Source organism: Protopterus annectens, chromosome 9.part0 (genome assembly GCF_019279795.1).
Source record: "Protopterus annectens isolate FY-2018-M chromosome 9.part0, PAN1.0, whole genome shotgun sequence".
Taxonomy (NCBI): Eukaryota; Metazoa; Chordata; order Ceratodontiformes; family Protopteridae; genus Protopterus; species Protopterus annectens.
In genome coordinates this window covers 1022406978-1022432127 of record NC_056743.1, presented here as the reverse complement: position 1 = coordinate 1022432127, position 25150 = coordinate 1022406978, and the positions used below count along the sequence as shown (strand labels likewise).

Here is a 25150-nt window from a genome sequence, read left to right as displayed (position 1 = left end):
TTTTGCTTTGTTTAGGGCGGTTCTCACTTGGACATCTGAGATGACAGGGAGATTACATTCAGCTGGGATAAGTATTTCTTCTTTTGGGGGTGAAGGAGGCGAGAAATTTGCACTGAACCTGTCAGCCAGAATGTTAGCAATATCTGTGGGTTCAGTGTATTTTTTGTTGTTGTGAACCAACTCTGAGCATATCTGAGGGTTTCCGCCCAGGTTTCTAACATAGCTGAAAAAGGCTTTGTGGTTATCTTTAGTGTCCTTAGTGATTTTTCTCTCAAAGTTTGCCTTGGATGTTTTTATGAGAGAACGTAGTTTTCTGCTAATGTTGATCAGAGATGTCTTCCCTTCATGGGATTTTGCTCTGACGTGCAGTAGCTTCCTTCTTTTGTTATACAATTTGTTTATGGCTGAGGTCCACCAGGCAGGACGCTTACATTTGGTGGAGAGGGACTTGGATTTGTTTGGGATTGCATGATCCATGCATTCTTGGAGATGTCCATAGAAAGCATTTGTGAAGGATTCGGCATTGTGGGATGTGGTATCCACTGGCACAGTGGGCTTAAAGGATACCATCTCAGTCTTAAGAAGAGTGAAGTCTGCTTTTGAGAAGTTTTTCACTGTGGTCTTTTGTGCTGGGGGTGGAGGTGGGATATGTATATTCAGGGTGATTAGTTTGAGGTCAGAGAGGGGTATACTTCTGGTGGGGAGCATTTTGTCCCCATGTTTGTGATGATCAGGTCTAGTATATTATCTCCCCTAGTGGGAGAGGTGACTAGTTGTTCCAGTGCATTTGAATTTATGAATTCCAGGAACCTTTGGGCTAGGGTATTAGGGTTAGAATAATGTACCCAATCTATGTTTGGGTAGTTGAAGTCTCCCAGTATGATGGTATTTTGTGATACATTCATATCCTCCAATGTCTTCAGGAAGGCTGAGTGGGGTTCTTGAGATTGGGAGGGTGGTCTGTAACATGCTACCAGTTGTATAGCAGTTTTGCCTATGGTTAGTTGCACCTGTATGGTCTCTGATTCTTCATGTGTTGCTACTAACCTGGAGGTGTGGGTGTCCTTTATGAATATGGACACTCCCGGTCCCTTTGTTGTTCGGCCAGGGTTTTGGGCCGAAAAGCATGATACGAGGTATAGCCTGGTTGCGCTGGGGTGCTCTCAGGAGCCTTGAACCAGGTTTCAGTTACTGCACAGACGTCGATGTTCTCCATGCTGAGGAGTGCATCAAGTGCCTGCATCTTGAGATTTAGACTTCTGGCGTTGAGCAGCATTACCCTTAGTTTTTTTCCATTTTTGTTTTCTAAGGAGGTGGGTTTGTCTTTTGAGCCTTGCCTAAAAAAGGCACTATGGGGGTGGCAAGAGCCTTAGCCAATATCCGGAAGCCCAGTGGTGACAGGTGTAAACCATCCCTTGCGAAGCAGCGTGGCTTGTCCAACATGTCATCCCAGGCAGACAGACATTGGATCCCCTTAGAATGACACCAGTACTTGAGCCAATTGTTAAAGCTGATCATCTTGTCTTTGTATTGTGGTATCATTCTTGGTGAGGGCAAGATGCTGCTCAGGGTCAGGGTCATACCAGCCTGGGCTACATAATCGGAGAGCTCCTCTATGTCTCTTTTCATGTAGTCCAGGAAGGTACGTCTCAGGTCATTCACACCAGCATTGACAATGACAGAGTCATATTTGTACTTGCTTTGGAGTGACCTGAGTGCGTGTGTTATGTGGCGGATCCTAGCTCCCGATAGACAGCTCACAGTCACCTTCTCCTTGTTCAGCCTGGTCAGTGGGACATCAGTGTGTCTGACTATGGAGTCACCTATTACTAGTGTATCAGGCAAGGTGTTTGGCCTTAAGGGCTGCGATTGGTCGACACACTGATTTATTGAAGTATGTGTTGCATGTGTTTTGTTTTGAGGTGGTGGATTTTTGGATGTCTGCTTTGGGAGCCTCTGTTGTTTTGGTAAGTTTTTATTAGAGCCTCCGAGTATGTCTTTGTGTTTTTATGTGTTTGGTTTGCAGTTGTGGTAGGTCTATGTGGGACTGGGATTGTTGTGTATGTGGTTGCCATCTCCTCCTGTCTGGTCATGCCAGCCCTGAGTTGAGAGAGTTCAGCCTCCAGTTTGGCTATATAGTTGCATCTCTCACATGTATTTGTGTTTGTTGGGAGGAGGAGAGGGTTGTCTGTGTACGAGACAATTGTAGCATTGTCTCAAGATGCCCAGATTGACCAGCTGAACTGGAGACGACGCCAGTAATCTACCACTCGACATGCTAGAACAGTATAAGGGAGTGGTATACCTTTAAGGGAAGTGGATATTCACAGGGGTGGTAAGTAGATGTAGCGCTTTACTTAGTACAAGAGTGCTTACTTAGTAGAGAAGTATTGAGAACAAGTGCTAGGCTTATAATACAGGGAGTAGTCTGGTTATACTAAGAGTAGAGCTTCCTTAAGGTAAAATTTGAAGAGCAGACTTGGCGGAGCCAGAAAAAGTTTAACCTTGTTTAAACTGGTGCTGCACTATGCGCACGACCGCGCAAAGCCGTGCAAATGCGGATTTTAAACAGTGAACTACAAAAGAGCTAGAAATGGTCCCAAACAACCAATTACTACAGCTTCTTGTGCTGAGGTCACTTCCCCCAAGGACAGGTATGCTGCTCAAGGCTCCCCACTCCCACTGGTGAGCAAAGAAACTTCCTTCTATCCAAGTAAGGTAATGGACAACACAGGAACTACACCACAGCCCAGAATACAGCAATGCCTGTAAACTGGTCTAAACTAGTCGAGGAAGGCGGGAAAACAAGGATTATTTTTTTGGTTTTTTTGTTAGGTAGTTGTGTATTTCAAGCCAGTTTAATTTTTTTAAGCTATGACAGTGGACAATGGTGGGTCATATGAGGGAGACTGGTGGCAAATTTAGCTATTTTGTTGTAGTAGGAGGCAAGTTTCTTTCTTTGAGTATTGTTTAATTAGGTTTGTTAGGATAGGAGGGCGTATAAGAGAGTCGGCAATAAGAAGGTGGTGGCTAGAGTTTTTCTTGTAGTATCTGTAAAGAATCCATTGATCCTATAAAGGGAGCCTAATTTCTGGTGTGCAGATTTAATGGTGTGCAGTATATGCCATTCATATTTGAGATTGTCATCTATTATAACACCTAAAAGTTTACTGTGAGTTACAGTTTCAATAACAGTATTATTTGCTGACTTTATGGTAAAAATGCTTTTGATTTTGGCAACTTTTTGAGGTAAAAAGCATTAACTTAGTTTTCTTGGGGTTGGGTAGGACGGTTGATTCTTTGAGCCAGGTTTCTATAGAGGAGAAAGATTTTTGGGTAATGTCTTGGAGCTTATTTATTGTTGAGGTCGCACATATTAATGCTGAGTCATCTGCATACTGAACTAAACTAGCATGATGAATGCAGGTCTGGAGTTCATTAATAAATATATTAAATAGGAGAGGACCCAGGACAGAGCTCCAAGGGACATTTGTAGTAACTGGTTGAAAAGATGAGTAGGTTTGTTGCCATTTAATGGCTTGTTGCCTTCCAGAAGGTAACTAAGAAACCACAACAAAGAGTACTCTGAAAGTCCTATTGAGGGGAGTTGAATGAACAGTTACTGGTGTGAGACAGTGTCAAATGCCTTTGACAAGCCAAAGAACATGGTGAACACAAGCAGGCCATTGTTTCTATGTTGGTTTCTTATATTAGTAAAATGTAGTAGAGCAGTAGTGGTGTTGTGCTGGGGCCTAAAGCCATGTTGTGTTCCTGAGAGCAGGTTATTTGAGGTTAGGTATTGCATCAGCTGCATATGGATTCATTTCTCTAATATTTTGTAGAAGGGGCGAGAATCGGTATCGGTCTGTAGTTATAAAACTCTGTAGATGTGCAGCCCTTGTGCAGTGGTTTGATGAAGGGTTTTTCCAGAGTGATGGGACATATCTTTCTGATATGGACCTATTAATTAGTATGGACACAGGAAAGGGTATGACTTCTGCAGCCATTTGAGGTAGTCTGATGGTAGTTGGTCTATAGTTATGGAAGTAGTTTTTAGTTTAAGGATCAACTACCGTATGAGCGAGGTAGGTACTGGACTAACACTGAAGAGATGTGGATGGTTTTGGTTGGACAGGGGTAGGGAAAGGGGGGCAGATAATATTGATTGTCTACAGTAGGAATTAAACTGTGCGGGGATACAGTCTGTTGTATTGTCTGTTTCTGAAAAGGGAGTGGTTTTCTTGCCCGGGTGGAATAGTTTATTTAGTGATGACCAAAAAAGTTTTGGGTTATGTTTATGCTCATCTTGTAGGTTGCTATAGTATGTTTGCTTATTCTGTTTGACATGGAGTTTTGCAAAGTTTCTAAGATGTCTAAATTGCTGGAGGGCATTTTGAGTTCTATTTTTATACCAGTTTTTCCAGGCTTTATCCCTTTTTATCATGAGGTTTTTTTTTTTTGTTTCCTTTGTCAGGCATAGTGTGGGTTTGAAATTAGACAGTATGATGACCCAGAAGGTAAAACAAGCTTCGGTTCTATGCTTTATTGTTTTACCTTCTGGGTCATCATACTGTCTAATTTCAAGGTTGTTTATCGTGTTGGTGACCAGGTTACCTTATTTATTTATAGTGTGGGTTTGGATATTACTCTTTTATATTACATACTGGTGCTAGATTATTTAAGGTCTGTAAGAATATATTATTAAAGTGTTCTACAGCAGTATCTAGTGGCATTGTTCTAAGTACATTCCAATTATATTGTTCTAGTGTTTCATTGAAAATATCTTTGCTGAAATTGGTTGTATTTTGTTTTTGATTATAGATAATATGTTTATCTAGGTTATGGTGAGTTTTAATAGCATATATTGGTATGTGGTCAATTATGCTATCTGAGAGGCAGCCTACTTTTGTCAGTTTTTCTGGTTTGTTTGTAAGAATCCCATCTAATGTTGAGTGTCTCCCTGAAGTTTTATTGATTCTAGTAGGTATGCTTATTAATTGTCTGAAGTTGAACACGTTTATTGATTCAGTGGGAGTAGTGGAATTTATGAGTTGCTAGTTTATATTTAAGTCTCCAAGTATTATAGTTTCATGGTATGGTTCACTATATTTGCATGTCATAAACCAATCATATAATAACTCATTGTGAATGGAGAGGTTGCACTACATTTGTATGTCCTCTATCTAGTCAAAGAATCTATGAATCTATGAAAAAAATGATCACTAGACATCATGTATTGTAGCGCTAAAGACCATGGCTAAAATCACTGTGGAAAGGCAAGCACCTGCTTGTTTTATACAGCCTAATGACCCATTATGGAGAAATGTTCCTATAATAAGACATTTCTGTACCTCCAACAAATTGCCTTTGTGTCAGCTGTAGCAAACAACATAACTATTTCTTTATACCAGCTAAACATTAGTAAGAAAATACTTTAAAGCTCTGCCCTCAACATGGCACTTTCTGGACTTTCACAAATGAGCTACATAATTTTGATTTTCACAACTTCTATATACATACCAAGTGAATCTGAGCAACCATGAAACCAAGCATTTGTCCCTAATGGGTCTTGTTTAATTAATAAAGGATAAAATACATTCTGAAACTTTAAAGTACATAAATAAAACAACTTTTCATGTAGAAGAACAAGAAGAATAAATAATAATAATAATAATAATAATAATAATAATAATAATAATAATAATAATAATAACAATAATAATAATAATAACAATTAACTGCTGAAAAAGGCAGTGGCTTTTTTCTAGCACAATTCAAATGCTCCTGCATCATGGCATTCAGTTTCCTTTCAGTTTTCACTATCCAACAGCAGTCATAGCTATGCACTACTATTTACACTATGCATGACTATATTACATGGCATTTGCGTGTCAGTAGAAGGAAACCAAAAGCCTAATATGTTCTTTAAGTGTATTCAGCATTCTGCCTCCCTTCATCCCTGCCTTCCACCTCACAGCTTCTTTACTAGTCTCATGCCCTCTTTAATGACTCTTTGCATTTTGTCTTTACCACCAGTCCAGCAGTCTAGTCTTTTGATCCATTACCATCCTGCAAAGAAGTCTTTTCACAGATCCAGAGAATAGTCAGTCGCTACAATGTGCTGTCTGTGCTCCCTCCTTCCTTCACTGTCCTTCCTGTTCACAGTGAACCCTCCGTATCTCCTTGTCATGATGTCAAGCACCTACACCATGTCCCTCTTAGTGAGAACACCTTCACCTGCCCTAGTGCCTGGTCATAGGTTTTGCATCTATCCTGGATACCTTTTTGATGGTTTCCTTCTGAACTCTCACCAGTTGCCAAAAGCCCACAAGTTCCCCTTTTCTAAGACTTACGACATTATAACCAGTACTCAAGGTTCCCACTGGAGCACAAATATCGCTACACGGTTTTTGTTTTATACACCTCTGAGGTTTACACCCCAGCATTCTGTTTGCTGCTGTCACAGACCCCCATAGCCGGCCTTAGGCATAGGCCTACTAGGCGGCTGCCAAGGGTGCCGCTGTAGCAGGGGCACTTTTCTAGTATTTATTTGGTGTAGTTAGACCAGGATGGGGGCACCGGGTAGTGTGGTGGGATGCGCCGTGGAGCCCTTTGGCCTAGGGCAGCAGTTGGCCTAAGGCCTCTCCCCCACTCCTTTCAATCCATTCCAGGTGTGATCAAACCCCCAGATCAATTTTCTGCTCTGTTGACATCACTGCTATTTTCCCCAGCCAATATGTCACACCAGGATTGTTGTACCCAAGTATAAAACACTGAGAATAACTCTTTGGTAATGTCCAAACAAACTATTTTCTACTGGTATTACCTTGTCTGTTTTGATGAAAGTCATAAAACTAGATCAGGCTTGACAGAGAAGCTTTTTCTGTCCATTAATCCATGTTGGTTCTTGTCTTGGAGAATCATTGTCCTCAGAGAAGGCATCCAGCCTTTCCTCAAGGTTCTCTCCTTTACTTTACCCTCCTCTCATAATAGGCTAACATACCTGTAGTTCCCTAGATTTTTTCTTGCTCCCCTACCTTTGTATGAGGGTTCCACACCCACACTTGTTGGCTTCCAGTCCCAAGATGCTTCTGCATTGTCCAGATAGAAATATGTCTGACAATTCACAAAATTGCTGTATACCGTCTGGATACAGATATTGTGTTTCAGTAAAGTATTTTTATTTCTACCACATTACATCTAACAGTCTTTTTTAAAATCAGCTGCAGATGTGTATTTTATTTTTGTTTGCCATGGTGAGAATATAAGGGATTTCGCATTGTCCTTATTTAACCTCTCACTTAATTGAATGTGTCAATAAAGAAATAATTTGTAAGTTAGACAGTGGTTGGAGAGACAAGTTTGAGATATGCACATGTTCAAAACTGGCCATTAAATGAGGATGCATTCCATTCGGTAGTGGTATTTCCCCAAGTAGCAGCAACCTTAGAATTCAGTAGATTAAGTAACAGGGTGCAGGAGGATCCCCCTGCATAGAAGTGTAGGGCACCTTTTGACAAAAACGTTTGATGCCATATGGACTAGTTTTTTTATTGAAATAATATTTGAAGTAATGGAATGAACACATGCCATAGACTCTTGTCTGTTTCATATTGATATTTGTACTATTTAGTGTGCAATTTATTATTATAAACTCACACAGTAGATTCTTCACAGACATCTGGAGTTGTAAAATAATTTAACAGCCCCTGCTATTCACAAGCCTCCCTTAATATAGTACTGACTTTTTACATTTCTTTTTCCAGAATTCCATTACCATGGCCCTGTATAGGGTTGTACCTGCTAAATCTTCATTGTTTGTTTACATCCATAGGCTTCCTTTTTAATCGACACCCTCTTTTCATATCATTCCTAAATACTACCATGTCCAAGAAGCTAACTTGATACGAGTTACTAGTCACCATAAATCTCTAGTTACAATTTTATCACAAAATAAAACAAATGCGGCAGCTTGCTGTGCTTACCATACCTGATTAAAAATGACATGCATCGTTTGTAAAATAATACTAGAAACTAAGCAGTCTATGCACAACCATACTTTTGAAACATGATTGATAATAAAGTTCCCATCAAAAAATCATAATTTCATTTGCATTTTTACAAGCATAAACTTTACCTAAAATGTCATTGATGAATGTGAATAAGCATTTTTTTACGGTCTAAATATAATAAAGCAGTAGTAACATCCCCAGGGGTAGTACCAGAGGAGGAGCATCCACAGTTCTTTTATGGCCTATGGATTACACACACAAACACACACACACACACACACACACACACACACACACACACACGCCACCTGCTGACCAGTCCTGGAGGCATTTCCAGGGCAGGGGCTGGTAATTCCGAAAGCAACCTGTGCATAAAATGTAGCAATAATGTGCAGGCAACAAATGCTTTAGTAATCCTAGCATCAGAATGAGGAATAAAGCAACAAAACAGAGTATTAGGAAGCACACTTGTCTGACCCAGTGATGTTTATTCTCTTCATTCCTTTTGTTGTTCCAGGTCTAGCTGTGATGCATACTCAAACCAATGATTATTTGGATATTGGCAATAACCCTCGTGTTGGGACAAAGCGTTATATGGCTCCAGAGGTTCTTGATGAGACAATCCATAGCGACTGCTTTGAATCCTACAAGCAAGCAGATGTGTGGGCTTTAGGCCTTGTGCTCTGGGAAATTGCCAGAAGAACAGTAGTGAATGGTAAGTAACTACAAACCATTCTTAATTATTTGCAGATGTGTTTCATAGCATAATGACATTTAATCCATTAACAAGCTTATGAGATACTGCTGACAACGTTATTGTAATTGAAAGCAAATGTTTCTTTGTTACTATGTAAACTGAAGTATGAAATTCAATTATTAAATCAGAGACTGGAAAAGCATTATTGATGCCGAGAAATCTCTAGAGCAATTAATAAGATTTAGAGTGGTCAGAGTACATGAATATATAAAGCATTTCCTCCCTGAACGCGGTTCTCCATTTTGCAATCTAGTTTATATGTCCATTTAGGAATAGCCACCAACAGTCACTAATTTGATTTATATTACCTTGCTGATACTGACATTTGGGTCCCTTGAGCAGATTAACAGAACTAGAAAAGTCTGTGATGGAAGTGGCTTTGGGAGCTGTGGGCTTGCAGTGGTATAATTCCTGGAAGATGGTCAGTGTTTTCTTCCTTCTTCGGAGAGGCTGGATGGTCAGTGATTCCTTCTTCGGAGAGGCTGGATGGTCAGTGATTCCTTCTTCGGAAAGGCTAAATGGTCAGTGATGCAAAGTGTGTATGTCAGTATCTCTTCAGCTTCCCATTTTTATTAAGAACTGGTGCTTCTTGGTCTAACATCCTGACCAAACAGTGAAGAGAACATTTCAGCAAGAACGTTTATTGCAACACAGAACGGTCTGTATGTATTATCTTAACCAAATGCCCTTTTTTCTACATGAGGTAAGGCAGCAGTGTGGTGGTGGTGGTGGGGATTTATTATTATAATTTGGTTAAGGTAAATGGGTGGGTACATTACTATACCTGAGACAATGGCTCATTTTGGATCATCTATTTGTTCAGCTCTCCTAGGCTAGACTGCTGGACTAGTGCCATATTAACACCTCCCCCTAGTGCCTTACATGCTGCTTAAATAAATTATATGCAGTTATAAATGTAGTATCCACTAGAGGTCAGTCTTGCATCAAACACTTAACAGTTCCACTAAGACTGAAAGAAAATCCCCAAAACACAAATTGTCCAGTCACAAATAATTAAGCACAATCAAGCAACACCTCCTCCTTGGAACAAAACTTTAAACATTGTTTTTCAGAGGAATTCACAGATGGATTTTACCCCCCCCCCCCCCCCACACACACACACACTTCTCTGACTTATATATTCTAGCTCCACAAAAATATAACAATGCAAAAGGAGCAACACCCTAACAGGGAAAATGGACAAACTGTAGTCTTGCAGTTCATGTATATTAATAGTAAACATGGAGAGGGAAATTAAAACTGAGAGAAATAAAACAGGAAAGTAAGCGATCAACAACTTAGGTGTAGGAAAGCTTCACTTACCTCGGTCCTTTCTGGAGTGATGTAATGAAGTAGTCACTCATTCCTACCCACTACCCTTACATTGAAGCACTTCTGTTCCCAAATTCAGATATCTGAGATTAGAAAAATCAGTTCATCTATTACTAGTCAGCTGACATTTATCAACTCTGATGGAAAGGCATACTCAAAAATTACATCAGGAAATATTTACTCATGTAGCCCATTTTGAATAGGCAGATTATGCATTTAGATGATAGAAGCCAGGTCCTTGACTGTTGGCAGGTGGGTCTGTTTTAGATAGTAGAATGCCCAATACAATGAATCTGACAAGACAGAGTCAGCATTATCGAATGCTGAAACACTGAAACACTGAAAGAGGAAAGTGCTTAACAGTCCTGTTATTTAAGACCCCCTTGGGATAGGGGAATTGACCCTTACCCCACTGTGATGCAGTCTTTCAGTTGGAATATATAAGTAGTAGGGGGATATGGGTGCAGGCGGGTTGCCCCCTTGCAAAAAAGATGTTTGTGATTTCCCAACCATAAACATAAGCACAAGCATGTAACTTTCTACCACCTGTCTTTTGTTCACAGTGGTGCTGCGGTAGCATTGTCGCCTAGCAGTAAGACGCTGTCCGGTTCAATTCTCAGCTAGAGCGTCTTCTGCGTGGAGACATGCATGAATGGGCATACCTTCGTTGAAGGTTGTGCTTCAGGGCTGGTAACTCGGCACGTAAAACTCAACTACCAATCATTAGTGGACCAGAGTTCCGCTGTGGTGACTCCTAACTGGGAAAAGCCGAAAAGAAAAGAGAGAGAGAGAAAGAGATAAGCAGTAACATCTCAGCTGGCCTTGGGAGTGCCTTCTGTGTGGAATCTGCATGTCCTCCCTGCGGTTGGGTAGCGTTCGAAAGACATGCGTGTGTAAATGAGCATGCCTTCATTGAAGGTTGAGCGTCAAGCTGGCACCTCGGCGTTTCGTAAAAATCTACTGCCACTAATTAGCGGACTGGAGTTCCACTGTGGTGGCCCCTTACTGGGAAAAGCCGAAAGACAAACAACAATAAGCAGTACCATCTTCATAGGGTTATAGGTCAAAGCTAGGATATTGATCCAGAGGACCATTAATAGCCTAGCTACAATACCACAAATCCTAGGCAGCCATTGACATAACTAATTTATACCTAGTTTCAATCCCTTTCAATACAGGCTTGATGGTCCAGACCTGGGATGTAATTATGATTGCTCATCCATTCATGCTGGATATGCTTAAAGAGGGTCAGGGAGCTACTTTGCTTTACATCCAAAGGAAGTCTATTGTATTAAAGAAGGATACTCTGGGATATAGATCTATCTTACTAGCTGGTCCTATTTATGTTTCTATGGAAGTCTGGCTTTCTTGAGCAGTGGTGATGGTGTTATTAGTTTTTTGGATATGCAGGAGGTTGCATCAGACTGGAACCCTCAAGGCTCTGTAAGCTAAACAGAGGTCACCTCTCAAGAGTCTGTAGGAAAAAGAAAAAAGAGAGAGCTTTGACATGGCCTGGGTAGCTAAAAGAAGCCATGTCTTTGAATATTTTAGTAAGGAAATGCTGTGGTCTGTCAAGCCAGGTCATATGCTTAAACAGACAAATACCAAAGGGAACATTATGCCTGATGACAAAGGAGTAGAGAGGACTGATAACTTCCTTAGATTTGAAAGAAATACCCCCGGTGATTAGTCTGGTAACGTAAAAGGAACAGTAGCAGACACATGGTGATCTAAGGATAGTTCATTGTCAATGAAAGTGCCCAGATCCTTAATGGGTGAGTTAATTTTTAAAAGAGGCATCACCTATGGGGTAGGTACATGGCTGCCCATTTTTGCTTAAGGACACAATGCTGCATTTCTTGGTATTTAGTTTTAGACAGTGGTACAGGCATCACTTTTTGTTGAGTGTTAGTCCCTCTTGAAGAATTTGAAAGTCAGATGGGAGTTAATGACAACTCCAAGTTTGCAGTCATCTACAGAAATGGTCAGCCACAGGCCCTTTATGTCAGCCTTTACATGAGAGAAGCAAAATGGATACAGAAGTGGTCTAGGGACCAATTCCTGAGAGACACTGCTGGTAAGTACTCTTTTCAAAGAAAGCCTGCCTCCCACACATATAGACTGGGTTCCATCAGTTAGCCAATTTGCTATCCAGCAGGTATCATAGAAGTCTACATTTGGTTTTATTAGCTTGTGAATAATGTCAGAATGTGGAATTGTATCAAAAGCCTTGGCCAGGTCCAGTTAGGCAGTGTGAACTGTCTGCATCAGTGACATATTCAAATCAACCAACAGGTTCATGAGGCAGGATTTGCCTTTCACAAATCCAAATTATCTTGGGTGCAGAGCTTGTAGACTGCCTATATCCTTGTTAATAAGCCCCATAATGATGCATCACTTTGTATATAAGGCTGGTGAGACTTATAGGTCTGTAGTTTCCTGGATCTGTAGTGGATCCTCTCTTGTGTTGCAGGATGACTGCAAGATGACCACCACAGTTCTCCACTCCTCTGGAATGAATCTAGTGGACAGGCTGAGGCTGGCAAGGCTTAATAGTGAGTATTCCAGACAGTGTCTAGGGAGCTAGCATCAATGAAGTTCAACAATCTTTGCACATATTTATTTAAGGTGGTGCAAAAGAATAGTGTTTGGATCAATACAAAGAGATGTCAGTTTGTTTAGATATGTCTCAGGCAATAGTTGATATGAAGTGTACAATATGTTACGAAGTTCTTTTTACCATAAAAAGGATTCAAAGGAGTTCAATGCCATTATTCTGGTGTAAGAGTCTGGAGGTGAGATGGTTTCTTAGGAACAGACATGCCCTTTCCAATAACACCATCATTTTCCATGTTGGATCTGAAAGAGTGGCAGACAATAAAACTCTTCACTGTGGTACTACTGCCACTGTTCTGAAGCCATGTTTCAGTAACTATGCATATATTTTCAAGAGTTAAGAATGTCTGTAAGGAGTGCAACTTCTTGTTTGGGCTTCTAGCATTGAGCAGTGCTACCTCTATATAGTTTTGATTTTGACTGACTGTGTTGATAATTTCAATAGACTGACTTTGACAAAAAAAAGGCATTATGAGGGAGGAAAAAGTCCTGGCCACTATTTAGAAACCATGTGGAGACAGGTGCATAGCTATCCCTAGCAAAGCAGCCGGGGGTGCTGATCATCTCCACCCAGGCTGACCATATAACTTCCCCATAAAATGACAATAATAGTTAAGCCAATAAATGAGATCATTTTTTTTGTATGTATTTTGTTAGCATTTTTCGTGATGATAAGATATTATTCGTACTAGTTTCATACCAACTTCAGATGTGTATTCTGACAGCTCTATCATGTCCCTCTTCATGTGATCCAAGGAGGTATGTCTCAAGTCATTCACTCCCATGTGTGCAATGACAATGTCATATGTGTGTACTTAAGATGAAGGGACTTGAGGGCCTTAATGACACTACCGATCCTGGCACCTGAGAGGTAGCTAAACATCACTCTGTCATTTCTCAGCCTGGCAAGTGATGCATCTGTGTATCTAAATGTAGACACAGTTATTACTAAAATGTTACTAGATATTCTGTCTTGGCCTTGCTGCCTTAAGGGCTTTGGCATGTTAGGTGAGCTGACTCCTTTTTGTAGTTGTGTATTCTGTAGTGTCTGTGTATTTTATTTGATTGTTAGTGTGACACAGAGTGTCCTGTACACAAAACCTTCATTGAAGAAGCCTTTGTGGGTTAGGTAGGAACTTTTTAAGTACCTCTGTATGACTTGTTTGTCTAGGACATGGCTGTATGAGGTGGGTGTCAAAACTGACAACATGCTGGGTATAGTCTACACTCCTTGGAGAGAGGTTGGCCTTAGTAGATACTTGCTCTTTCCTCATATGGAATAGTCTACAGGACGTAAGTGTGTGTGTGTGTGTGTGTGTGTGTGTGTGTGTGTGTGTGTGTGTGTGTGTGTGTGTGTGTGTGTGTGTGTGTGTGTGTGTGTGTGTGTGTGTGTGTGTGTGTGTGTGTGTGTGTGTGTGTGTGTGTGTGTGTGTTTGTCTGTGTGCATGTGTGCGTGTACGGGTCTATATTAGAACATCAAAGTTTCAAAACTTCGAATGTTCTAATATTGAATCCTATTCAGCGAAAGCTGAAAACATTGAACATACAGAACAGCGAATTTTTTCCTAGGGAAAAAATTTGCTGTTCCAAAACACATACACACAACACAAGCACACCAAACAAACAGCAATCCACACACATACACCTAAAATCTTACACCTAACCCTACACTAAACTATACACACACCACTAACTATCCACTTACCTTAACCCAAATCCTAACCCTAAGGTCCGTCACTATCGCACACTCACCTCACCCGCGCCCTAACGCTAACTCACCTAACCTGCCCTAACCCTCACGTCCACACAATCGCACACATACCTAACCCGCGCCCTAACCCTGACTCGCCTAACCTGCCCTAACCCTCATGTCCACACAATCGCACACATACCTAACCTGCACCCTAACCCTAACTTCCCTAACCCACACTCAAGCGAACACTTACCTGAACCCAACCTGTAACTCTCCACCACAGCGCTGAAAATACCAAAGCAACAGAAATGGACAACTGAATTCTTTCCCTAGGAAAAAAATTGGTTTTCTGTTGCTTTGATATTTTCAGCTTTCGCTGAATAGGGTTCGATATTAGAACATTTGAAGTTTTAAAACTTCGATGTTCTAATATAGACCCTGTGTGTACTTCCAGTGACCAAAATTTTTATAATACTATGGTTTACTTTGTTCCAATCCATAGCTTTAGTTACTTATCTGCTGTCCAGAAGTAATATAAAAGGTAAGCTAGATAACTTACTGTCCAAATTTCTGTGAAAGGTAAGCCAGATACCATATCACCCACTACCATTCTAGCTTGAGGTTCCCATCATTATCCTCAAAACAAAGCATGACATCTGGCTTAAAACCCACTTCATTACAAATTTTCTCAGACCCCATATTTGCATGCAGCCATCTTATTTTTCCTTCATTCTGTAGTATTCAGAGAAATGTTCCCTATCCTGATGTCTAGACTCTTTTAGCATTAATGACTTTCAGAGGTGTTCCTCAACAGTTTTTCTAAGTCTTGAATATACACTTTCCTTGCAGTATTCATAAGTGCACAGGTGTTCTCTTCCTTACTTTTAATAACCCTCCTGATACCTCTCTTCATAGGCTGTAATGTTCTGGTGTATGGCATACTATATTCAGAGCAAGGTAAATGCACCTGCAAATGAAATCTATACAAAATTGCAGATCGTGGTACCTAAAAACAGGCCTTGAAATAAGATGAATCAACTCTAGCAGTTAGGTGTCTAGTACAACTTAAAAAAAAATCTTTTATTTATGATAGTTTGAATAATATACTGATCAGCCTGGCTAACTGTACACAAAGTGATTTCTGACTGTGCATAAGCATTTAGCTCATAAAGTAATTGTTTCATTCCTCCCTGCCTGATTGGCCTACTGATGTCACATGACCCTCAAAGCAGGCAATCCATGTAAGAGGCAACTGACAACAGCCATTGAATACTGGGTACACTGAGAAAGCTATTACTAGAAGATTACAAGACATTGCTCTATACGAGTGCATACAGATGGAGATGCCATCTCCATACAGACAAAGCACAGAAGGTGGTGAAGCCACATGAAGAGAGAGAAAGAGAGAGAGAGAGAGAGTGAGAGAGATGAAATAGCTTAACGTGTCTCATAAGGAGAGTTATGAAAGGGAAATAAATTCTCATCTACCCCAAGTTAATCTGCAAAGTCGAAAGAGTGGTTAGTGGCTTTCAGAAAATAAGATCTGCAAAAACAATGGAAATGCAGTTTCAAGGCTAACACTAAAAGGCTAGAGGACACTACAAAGAGTATTCCTTTCTCTGGCAGGTTAATAGATACATGAAGCATTAATGATACAAAATTTAAGAATGTATGGAAAAACATGGAATAGTTCAGTGAGAGATAAGTGAATTAGAGGAAGAAGAATAAAAATTACTTCAGAAGTCTGAATCTGATGTTACCTAATGTGGATTCAAAATAGTCATTCAGGCATTTTAGCAATGATCTATGGCTTGGTATGGGTAATTCTTGACTTAACACTGATTAGCATGGTTGGACCATATGGGTGAAGCCCAAATGATCAAACAAAAAAGCCAGTAATGGGTAAAAAGCATTATCCATACCCAGTTGTAGAGTATTGCTATTATGTAATGCCATAATTAAAAGCAACACACTTATCTGTTTAAAGGATGGCATTGTATTTTGAAATGTCTTTTCTGTGAAGCCTCTTGTCATCCTGAATGGGTGTGGACAGCTTCTTAATGTACTGCACATACATGTTTCCATGTGAGGACAAGTGTGTAGTAATGATACTTGTTTGCACAATGCCTGTAACTTTGTTGTCAGGATGCACAACTGGGACCAATTATAATGTGAAGACACAAGGCAATTTTCTCTGTTTTCTGTTAATAATTCTTCTTCTTTTTTTTTTTGAATAAATGAATTCTATGAGATGGTTAGTGTACCCCCAAATGTTGATGCTAGGCAGGAAGTAATAGACATTTGGTAGCTGTAGTTATTTAATTACTGCTTTCTTTCTTGCTCTTCAGGCTTTTTTTTTTCGCAGTCCTTCACTTAACTTAGAAAGATACAAGGATATGCAACAAGTTATATTGTTTCCACTTCATCTGGATGTGATGAAAGCATATTATAACCAAATGACATCAGAAACAATGTCTCCAATTTGTATCCAGATTTGTTTGTGATCACTGAAGGAAGTACTGTGTTTTCAGACTCAATATAATCTAAATTTCTAATTTATTTGCAACTGTAGTTAAGAAACAGTGTGCATTTGTATTTTGTGGATAGACTTCTTTCCATGAAGAATGCTTGATTTATAAAGGCACACCAATTGCTGTGTCCAATCAGTGTGCATGTTTTTGAATAATAATTAGCTATAATTGTATGACAATGATTTAACTAGATTCTATTTCATATCCAGTGGAGACAGAGAAAGGGCATAGCAGATGGCATGAAAGTCCTTGTGTGTATTTTTCTTGTCCATTACACTTCCATAATATAGCTAGTCTAAAGGAAAAGAAGAAAACAGAATGACTTTAATATAAACATTTTGCTTCCCTTAAATGTCATCATGTACAGCATTGTTTTTTTTGTGGGTTTCATAACAGAAAACACTATATGGTAAATATTTCATAATTTAGAAATGTCCTTCTGTATAGCACTGTTTTTTTTTGTAGTTTTCTTACCAGTAAACATTATGTGGTACAAAGTCCATACTTTATAACATTTCCTCATCTGTAGCACTGTTCTTTGTGGCTTTTACATCAGTAAATTTTATGTGGTAAATATTCCACAGTTTAGAAATGTCCTCATGTGTAGCACTGTTATTTGTGGTTTTCATATCATTATACATTATGTGGTAAATATTCTTCAGTTTAGAAATGTCCTCATGTGTAGCATAGCATTGTGGTTTTCATATCAGTGAACACAATATGGTAAATATTCCACAGTTTAGAAATGTCTTCATGTGTCACACTGTTCTTTGTGGTTTTCTCATTAGTAAAGTTTATGTGGTAAATATTCCCCAGTTTAGAAATGTCCTTGTTTACCACTGTTCTTTGTAGTTTTCATATCAATATATGTTATGTGGTAAATATTCCCCAGTTACTCCTCCCATTTAACACTGCCAATGTGAAGATGTTTCTCAGCATAATACAAACATTCCTCCTTCAGGTGACCCACCAGTCGGCATAAAAAGATTATGTGACTGACAAAAGAATACTGTTTGTGGGTGTTAGTACTGTTATAAAGTGTAAGTTATAATGAAATCTGTCAGCAGTGACAACTTACCTTCAATGCCATTTTGACAGTATATTTTGTAATGCCACTATTTCTTCCAGTTCCAGTACTGTCACTGTTTTAAAACGTCCAACTAGTGACAGAAAAAAGCATATGAAAAAGGTAGAAAGTTATTTAACATAAGATGATTCTGTAGGTTTATTGTACTCTGGCTGAGAGATATTTTCTGCTAAGGCACTGCAACAACATGGAAATAAAAACAAACAAATAAATAAATAACACGGCATGATGGGGACAGAAAACAAATCTGGTCTCATGTTTGCATTGTCACTGTAGGCATTGCAGTGGATTCATTTTAAATAAAACTGCTGCCTAAAACTGGAAAAAATATAAGGTTCATGGCTTGCAATTGCTCTTGAATCCTAGGTTTTGGTTATGTGTGGTCTGGTGCAAGAGAATATTGAAAATGTAGTAAGACTCAAACATGAACATTTCGAAAACCCATGAATTTTAAGCTTTCAGACAGTACAAATATGTCTGACAGAAATATCCTAGGAGGAACGGCATTGTGATATGCTGTTTTTCTGTTTGTTGTAAGATTCCTGACCTATTGACCATCCCCATGTAAGACACAGGATGCCAAGCTTGCTTGGCCAATCAGAGCAGAATACTTTTCCCATTTTTAAGCCACAATGTTCAGGGGGAAACATGGATTGCCTCAGCTGTCATGAGTGCAGTCCAGTGGTTTGATTTCCCATGTTTGTGCAATCGCCCTTTCAATTATAAACAACATAATCTCATGTCAGCACTCTGCTGTGAGATAAAAGAGTCATTAAAACTCAATCAGTACTTTGTTTGTCTGACACTGATTATGAATATGACCAGTATGAAAAGCTCCCTGGGAAGGCAGCCAGTTCATAGGATTACTGGAATACAAAGCAGTAAGAGTAGTAAGCGATCCATGAGTAACACATACCAGGCACTCATCATGCTAAGTATAGGACAGAATGTTTTCCGTGTGTCCCATTACTAATGCATTATTTTCATCATGCATTGCATGGAACAACACAGATAATTAATGTATCATAAAGCCTCTTCACAGGTGACATAGAACAGTCCTGTCCCCCCCCCCCCCCACACACACACACACAATCCATGTTTGTCATGAAAGATAAGTCCAGTATCAGGGATGAATCCAAATGTAGTCAGAGACAAAGGTCCCAAATCAAGAACACTTTTTAAATACTGGTTCTACTGATGTAAAACATTTACAAAATAAGAAAACATGAATCAACCTTGCATTTTCTGTAGGAAAATAAGTAAGTTACTATAATGATTATCATTATTTATTGACTGTAATACACCATCTTTTCTCAAAAAAATCATTGATTTTAGGATTGACAGAGCAAACATTTAGGCTGAACTGAAGGATGTCCCTAAAAATCAGAAACATCTGATAGGTATTTGTAAGGTAGTCATGGCATGTCGCACAGCCAGAACAGGATGAAACATGCCATGGATAACACAAGACAGCATAAATGCAGTACATATCATGAGTATTGTAGGATACGCTTTCATCATATTTAATGCAGGATTATTGCCGTTCTATATGTTATGTGCTAGGCACCTACAAGGTGTCATAGAATGTCTTATGCACCCTATCTGCACAATAGGTAATATTTGATAGATAATCTTCATTATAAACAAAACCTCACATAAAACAAAAACCCACATGTAATATATGATAAATAATCTTTATTATAAACAAAGGTCACATATTCTCTATGTATGATGAATTTATTTATTTGTATTTTTTACTAGGATAGAGTAATGATCTCAGGCAGCCTATTTCAGGCTGACCCAAAAGTGTGTCAATAAGTGAAACAGAGATTGTAGAAGTACTTATAAAAAACATAAATCCTATTAACAAAGCCTATACAGATCATTGTGCAGAAAACTTATGAAGGGTTACAAGCTGACAGATGCTCTCGACTGTAACAGAAGACAGTGTTTGATCTCTGTATCACATTGGTGGCATATCCCAAGAAGGTGATGTTCACTGTGTGGGCTAATAGGTGTTCAGTGTGTATAATTTAGGAAAGCATCCATTCTGTGTATATTATGAGTAAGGTGAAATAAATGAAGAATGAACACTTACTTTGCCTTGCACATGGCAGTATATATTCTAGGTTTACCATGAGTAAAGTATCTTATACACTCCACTTGTGTAAAATAGTGTGACATACATATCACATGCATGATCCATGTGCAGTGTACACTAGGCTAGCCTTTCACCAAATCCAAGCCATAGGCTAGGGGATGCACACTAAGTAACACAGGACAGCATGCCTTTCCTAGGTACCATTGATAAGATATGACCCTTAACACATGCAGCACAAGAATGTTTTTTTTCTCTAATGCTATGGGCATTCTGTCACCCCCCCCCCCCACTTCCTGCCCCACTCCATTAATCATCACCATCTCAGTTCCATTGCTCTGCCTCCTTCTGCATCTTATGCAAGCGCCTTACTCTTGTCAGATGGGTTCTTCTCACTGACTCTTGCAAGATGTCAGCTCCACTTGTCTTCATCTGATTTAGCAGTTTAGCAAAGGCAGTTAAGATTATAAGGGGCTAAAAAGTTGCATTATATAGTTGTGGGTTTGATTCCTTCAGTCTCCACTTGCATATTGTATAATGTAAAGCAAAAGTCATTTAACCAAAGCAGTTCTCATATCCTGAGAACAGTTATATCTTACCTTGTAGACAAATTAAAAAAAAAAAATCTTAAGTCTATCCACATAACTATTGGTGCCACACAGCCTCACCGTTTTTTAAAATCTCTAGCATTTTCCTATAACTAAAATTTCACTCTTTCCAGTCTTGTATAAAAAGTTCAAGCTCATGCCGTCCTGCATTTCATTCTAGCTCTCTCAATCTCTCTCTCTCTCTCTCTCTCTCTATATATATATATATATAAAATGTGCGTGTGTGTGTGTGTCTGTAAGTACACACATGCACCTTACCAAACATATCTCCACCGAGATTCTTACCTATATGTAGCTTTAACATTACTTTAGTATCATGTCTCTGCCAACACTGACTATTGATTCTATGCATACCCCTGGTCGGTCAATTGTTTGTGCGAGATTATTTTTTCATGTAAATAGTTTTATCAATATCATGTAACAAGCAGAGAAGTGAAAAAAGGATTTCAGAACATTTGATGCATGGTGGGTAGGTTATACATTTACTGAATTGGTGACTCTGTCTGTCTGTCTGTCTCTCTCTGGAATTCTGGCAGCTGAGTGTTTCACTCCTTAATTTGAATGGGACTCTTGTAGCAGATAGTGTAGTGAGATGATTACATGCTCTATGGCAATATATTAGAGAAGCTTTGGTGACTGAAATCTAAATAAGATGCCCTGTAAAACAGCTCTTACAAATGTCCCCTAATCCTGGAGCAGGTGTCTGGTTTATAGTATGTCGTGAAGTTAGACTGAAGTCTAAGCCACAGCACCACAAATGACCTACAAGTCTACTGTCTTTCGGCTTTTCCCGATTAGGGGTCGCCACAGCGGAACTCCCGTCCGCTAATGATTGGCAGTAGATTTTTACGTGCTGGCTTGCCGGGCCTAACGCACAACCTTCAGTGAAGGAATGCCCATTCACACATGTCGACACAGAAGACGCTGTAACTGAGAATCGAACGTGCAACGTCTAACTGTGAGGCGACAACGCTACCGCAGCACCACCACCGCAGTCCAAAATGACCTACAAGTCTACCTTTCTAAAAAGGTAGTAGAAGAAGAAGGTGTTATGTCTTAGGCAATGTTTACTCTGTGTGTCATGGTAAAGTAACATGGATACGTTGATTCATTTAGGCAATGTTTGCCTAGTGCATAGCAAGCCCAGTCTTATCTTGTGGGAAGAATGAAAGAGGTGTTCAGATTTCCTAAATGGTTGAGTCCTATACATCTAATATCTTACATATCAATTAATATCTATGGTGTGGAGGAGACACTGTTGTTGTCATATTCTGGAATATGAAAATAAACCAGAAGTTAAATCGGTTGATTCAATGATATAGAAGATAAATGTATAAGGTAAAGTCAACTGATTGAAGCAATACCTTGTTCTGAACAGCCCCAAACCAAATCAGCTGCATGGAGGAGATGTGGCAGGATGGTGTGCCTCTTGCATTTCCCATGCTGCTTCTCTGAGTATTGTGTGTCGGGATTAATAAGGTATCAGGGAGAATGCTGAGGGTGAATGTGCTCAGGGCCAAGCTGGCTTGTCTTATTTTAAATTTTCTGCAATAAATAATCCCATGTTGACAAAGTGTTATGGTACTATAACCATGTAAATCAGAGACAGAAGAGAGGAATTGGTACCTTGGGTGAGATTGTCTGGGAGTATCTACTTAACACATCGTTGTGTATACATGAAAGTATTTGTACCTAACAATTGCAAACCTGCATCTTGATATATATGTGTACATAAAACATAAATAAATACAAATTAGTTTTCATCATGAATAGTTCTGCAAAAGGAATTGTTTAAATATAAGTAAATATTAATTATAATAATAGTAGGTCCAATGTTTTCAGTCAATGCCTCATTAAAGTGAGTTGGAGAGAGGCAAGCACTGTCATCTGATGAGTCAATAATACTCGTATGAAATGAACAAGCAAGAAGGAGTTTAGATTTATTTATGTATATATTTGTTTACAGATTTAAGGTAATTTTCTGAAACTGGAAGACAAGCAAAACTGTACTCATGGCTATTCATTGCTGTCAGGAGCAATTCATCCAAATAAAGGTACATGTACTTTCATGGTCATGAGAAATGACATTACTGAAGCTATGTAGCTAAGCATTTCTTAAACACTTAGGGCCTAAGGAAGAATATTAATGAAAATCATGCTGATTTCATTTAATCACATTCATTTCTCTGCCCTGTATAAACTGGAAAATGTCTTCATAGCCAGTGTTACCATCCAACAATATTTGCTCGCTATTAGAAGAATTATTTTTTTAAAAATAAAATTCATCATTTAATTTTTTGATTAACTTGAGTCAGTAACATAAGTCTAATATTAGCTTTAATCAAACACACACACACACACACACACACACACACACACACACACACACACACACACACACACACACACAAACACCAGCAGTTTTTGAAGGAATTATGAAACACTATGAATAAAATTCTGCAAAGCTTTGAAAATATAAAACCTTTTGTGTGGCTTGTTTTATTTACGGCAGTGACAATTGACAAAAACTGGTTATGTCTGTACATTTAAAGTATGCTTCTAATTATGCCTGGTATAAATATGAAAATAGATATAAGGTTTAAATTAAGATATCAGCACAAGACAATAGAAATAAATGTAAAAGGTAACATGTCTCATGTTTATGGTTTTAAATGTTTGTTGCAACAATTTGATCCACAACAGTCTAAGTCATACTTGAAAAGGGTCTTTGAACCAATGCATTTCCCCTGTCCAATCCACGTTAATGAAATAAATAAATGTTTGCTCACATTTAGACAAATGTGGTCTTCTTTTATTAATAATATTATCTAAGCCAGGCACTATGCAATTATAATGAATAACAAGCCTACAGCACTTTAATTATTTATCTAAAAAGTGTTTACTAATTTCACAATTAAATTATATACTCAGCATGTTTAAAACTATAGATTATACAATGACCACCCATTAATATTCCAAAACGTGCACACTGATTGTTCAGCGTGCCTGTTGTAAATGCGACTTATAGTAATGGGAAAAGGGCCAGTCGCCTGGACTTTTTCCATTAGCATAAGTCTTTACTTTTTTTTGTGTTAGGCAACAATGGAGAAGGACGAGCTCTGTTGCTGTAATCTCGCTAACATAGCGAGATATCTTAAAAAAAAGCAACAGAGATCTTCCTTTCTCCATTGCTTTTTTTAAAGCTGTCTCGCTATGTTCAACTCATTTAACATAGTGAGACAGCTTTAAAAAAGGGAACGGCGATCTTCCTTTCTCCATTGCTTTTTTAAAGATATCTTGCTATCTTAAACTCGTTTAACATAGCGAGACAACTTTAAAAAAGCAACAGAGATCTTCCTTTCTCCATTGCATCCTCTACACACAGCTCTGATGTACTGTGTAAGCATATGCATGCGCAGTACATCAGAACTGCTCTGGGATACCGGACAGCTGTGGAAGGGCAGCATGGAGGCATTATACAATGCCATTATTTAAGAAAAGTAAGTTTTTTTTTTCTTAAATAATGTCATTGTATAATAGCAATAACCCACTTCTGGGTGTGGGTAATGCTGGATTTACCCACGGTTGTCTTTGTTTGGCCACTCGGGCTTTGCCATCATGACCAAACCACACCAACCATGGGTAAATCCAGCATTACCTATACCCAGGCATGGGCTATTGCTTAAGTTGTTGTGTCTTTCCGCTTTTCCCGGTTAGGGGTCGCCACAGCAGAACTCCGGTCTACTAATGATTGGCAGTAGATTTTTACGTGCCGAGTTGCTGGCCCTGATGCACAACCTTCAATGAAGGTACGCCCATTCACGCATGTCTCCATACAGAAGATGCTCTAGCTGAGAATTGAACAGGATGTCTTACTGTGAGGCAACAATGCTACTGCAGCACCACCACTGCAGTTCGGGTTATTGCTTAAGTAATAAATAAAAAAATTTTTTAATTAAAAACAGATTATCTACCTTGATTTATGTAGTCTCTTAAAAACATGGTATTTTGGAATCTTTTAATGGAGATATCAGTACTGCATGCCCAAATCAGGGAATGTTGTTCACTTATAAACAGTGGAGGAAGGAAAAATTGCCTTCCAGTGACCCTACTCCACAATTTAATGCAAGGCTCCAGGAGGAATAAAAGCTACAAAAACTCACTGAATGTAACTTGTGATATACAAGTTAAATAATTAATTTCATTTTACAGCTGATCTTCACTGTCTGTTGTTAGAAAGAAGTACAGTGAAGACAAACAAACAATAGCCATCCACAGGGGCCTTGTCAGCTATAAATTCACAGAAACATTAGGCAAGACAATCCACAGCTTATCTGAAACAACCCAGTACTTGGTAAGAGAAGATTTATTTTGACTTATATTTTAGTTTTTAGTTCTGATTTTCACTGTTTGTAG

The 25150-nt window shown here is 39.0% G+C and overlaps 1 protein-coding gene across 2 annotated transcripts in view; it reads left to right on the top strand.

Annotated features, from left to right (window-relative positions):
* Positions 1 to 25150, top strand: part of LOC122811760 (activin receptor type-1-like) — a 393690-nt gene that overhangs the window by 281388 nt on the left and 87152 nt on the right. For both annotated transcript variants that reach the window (XM_044083816.1, XM_044083815.1), the window contains exon 8: positions 8530 to 8727. In XM_044083816.1, the coding sequence (XP_043939751.1) occupies positions 8530 to 8727 (198 nt within the window). The remainder of the gene's footprint in view (positions 1 to 8529; positions 8728 to 25150) is intronic.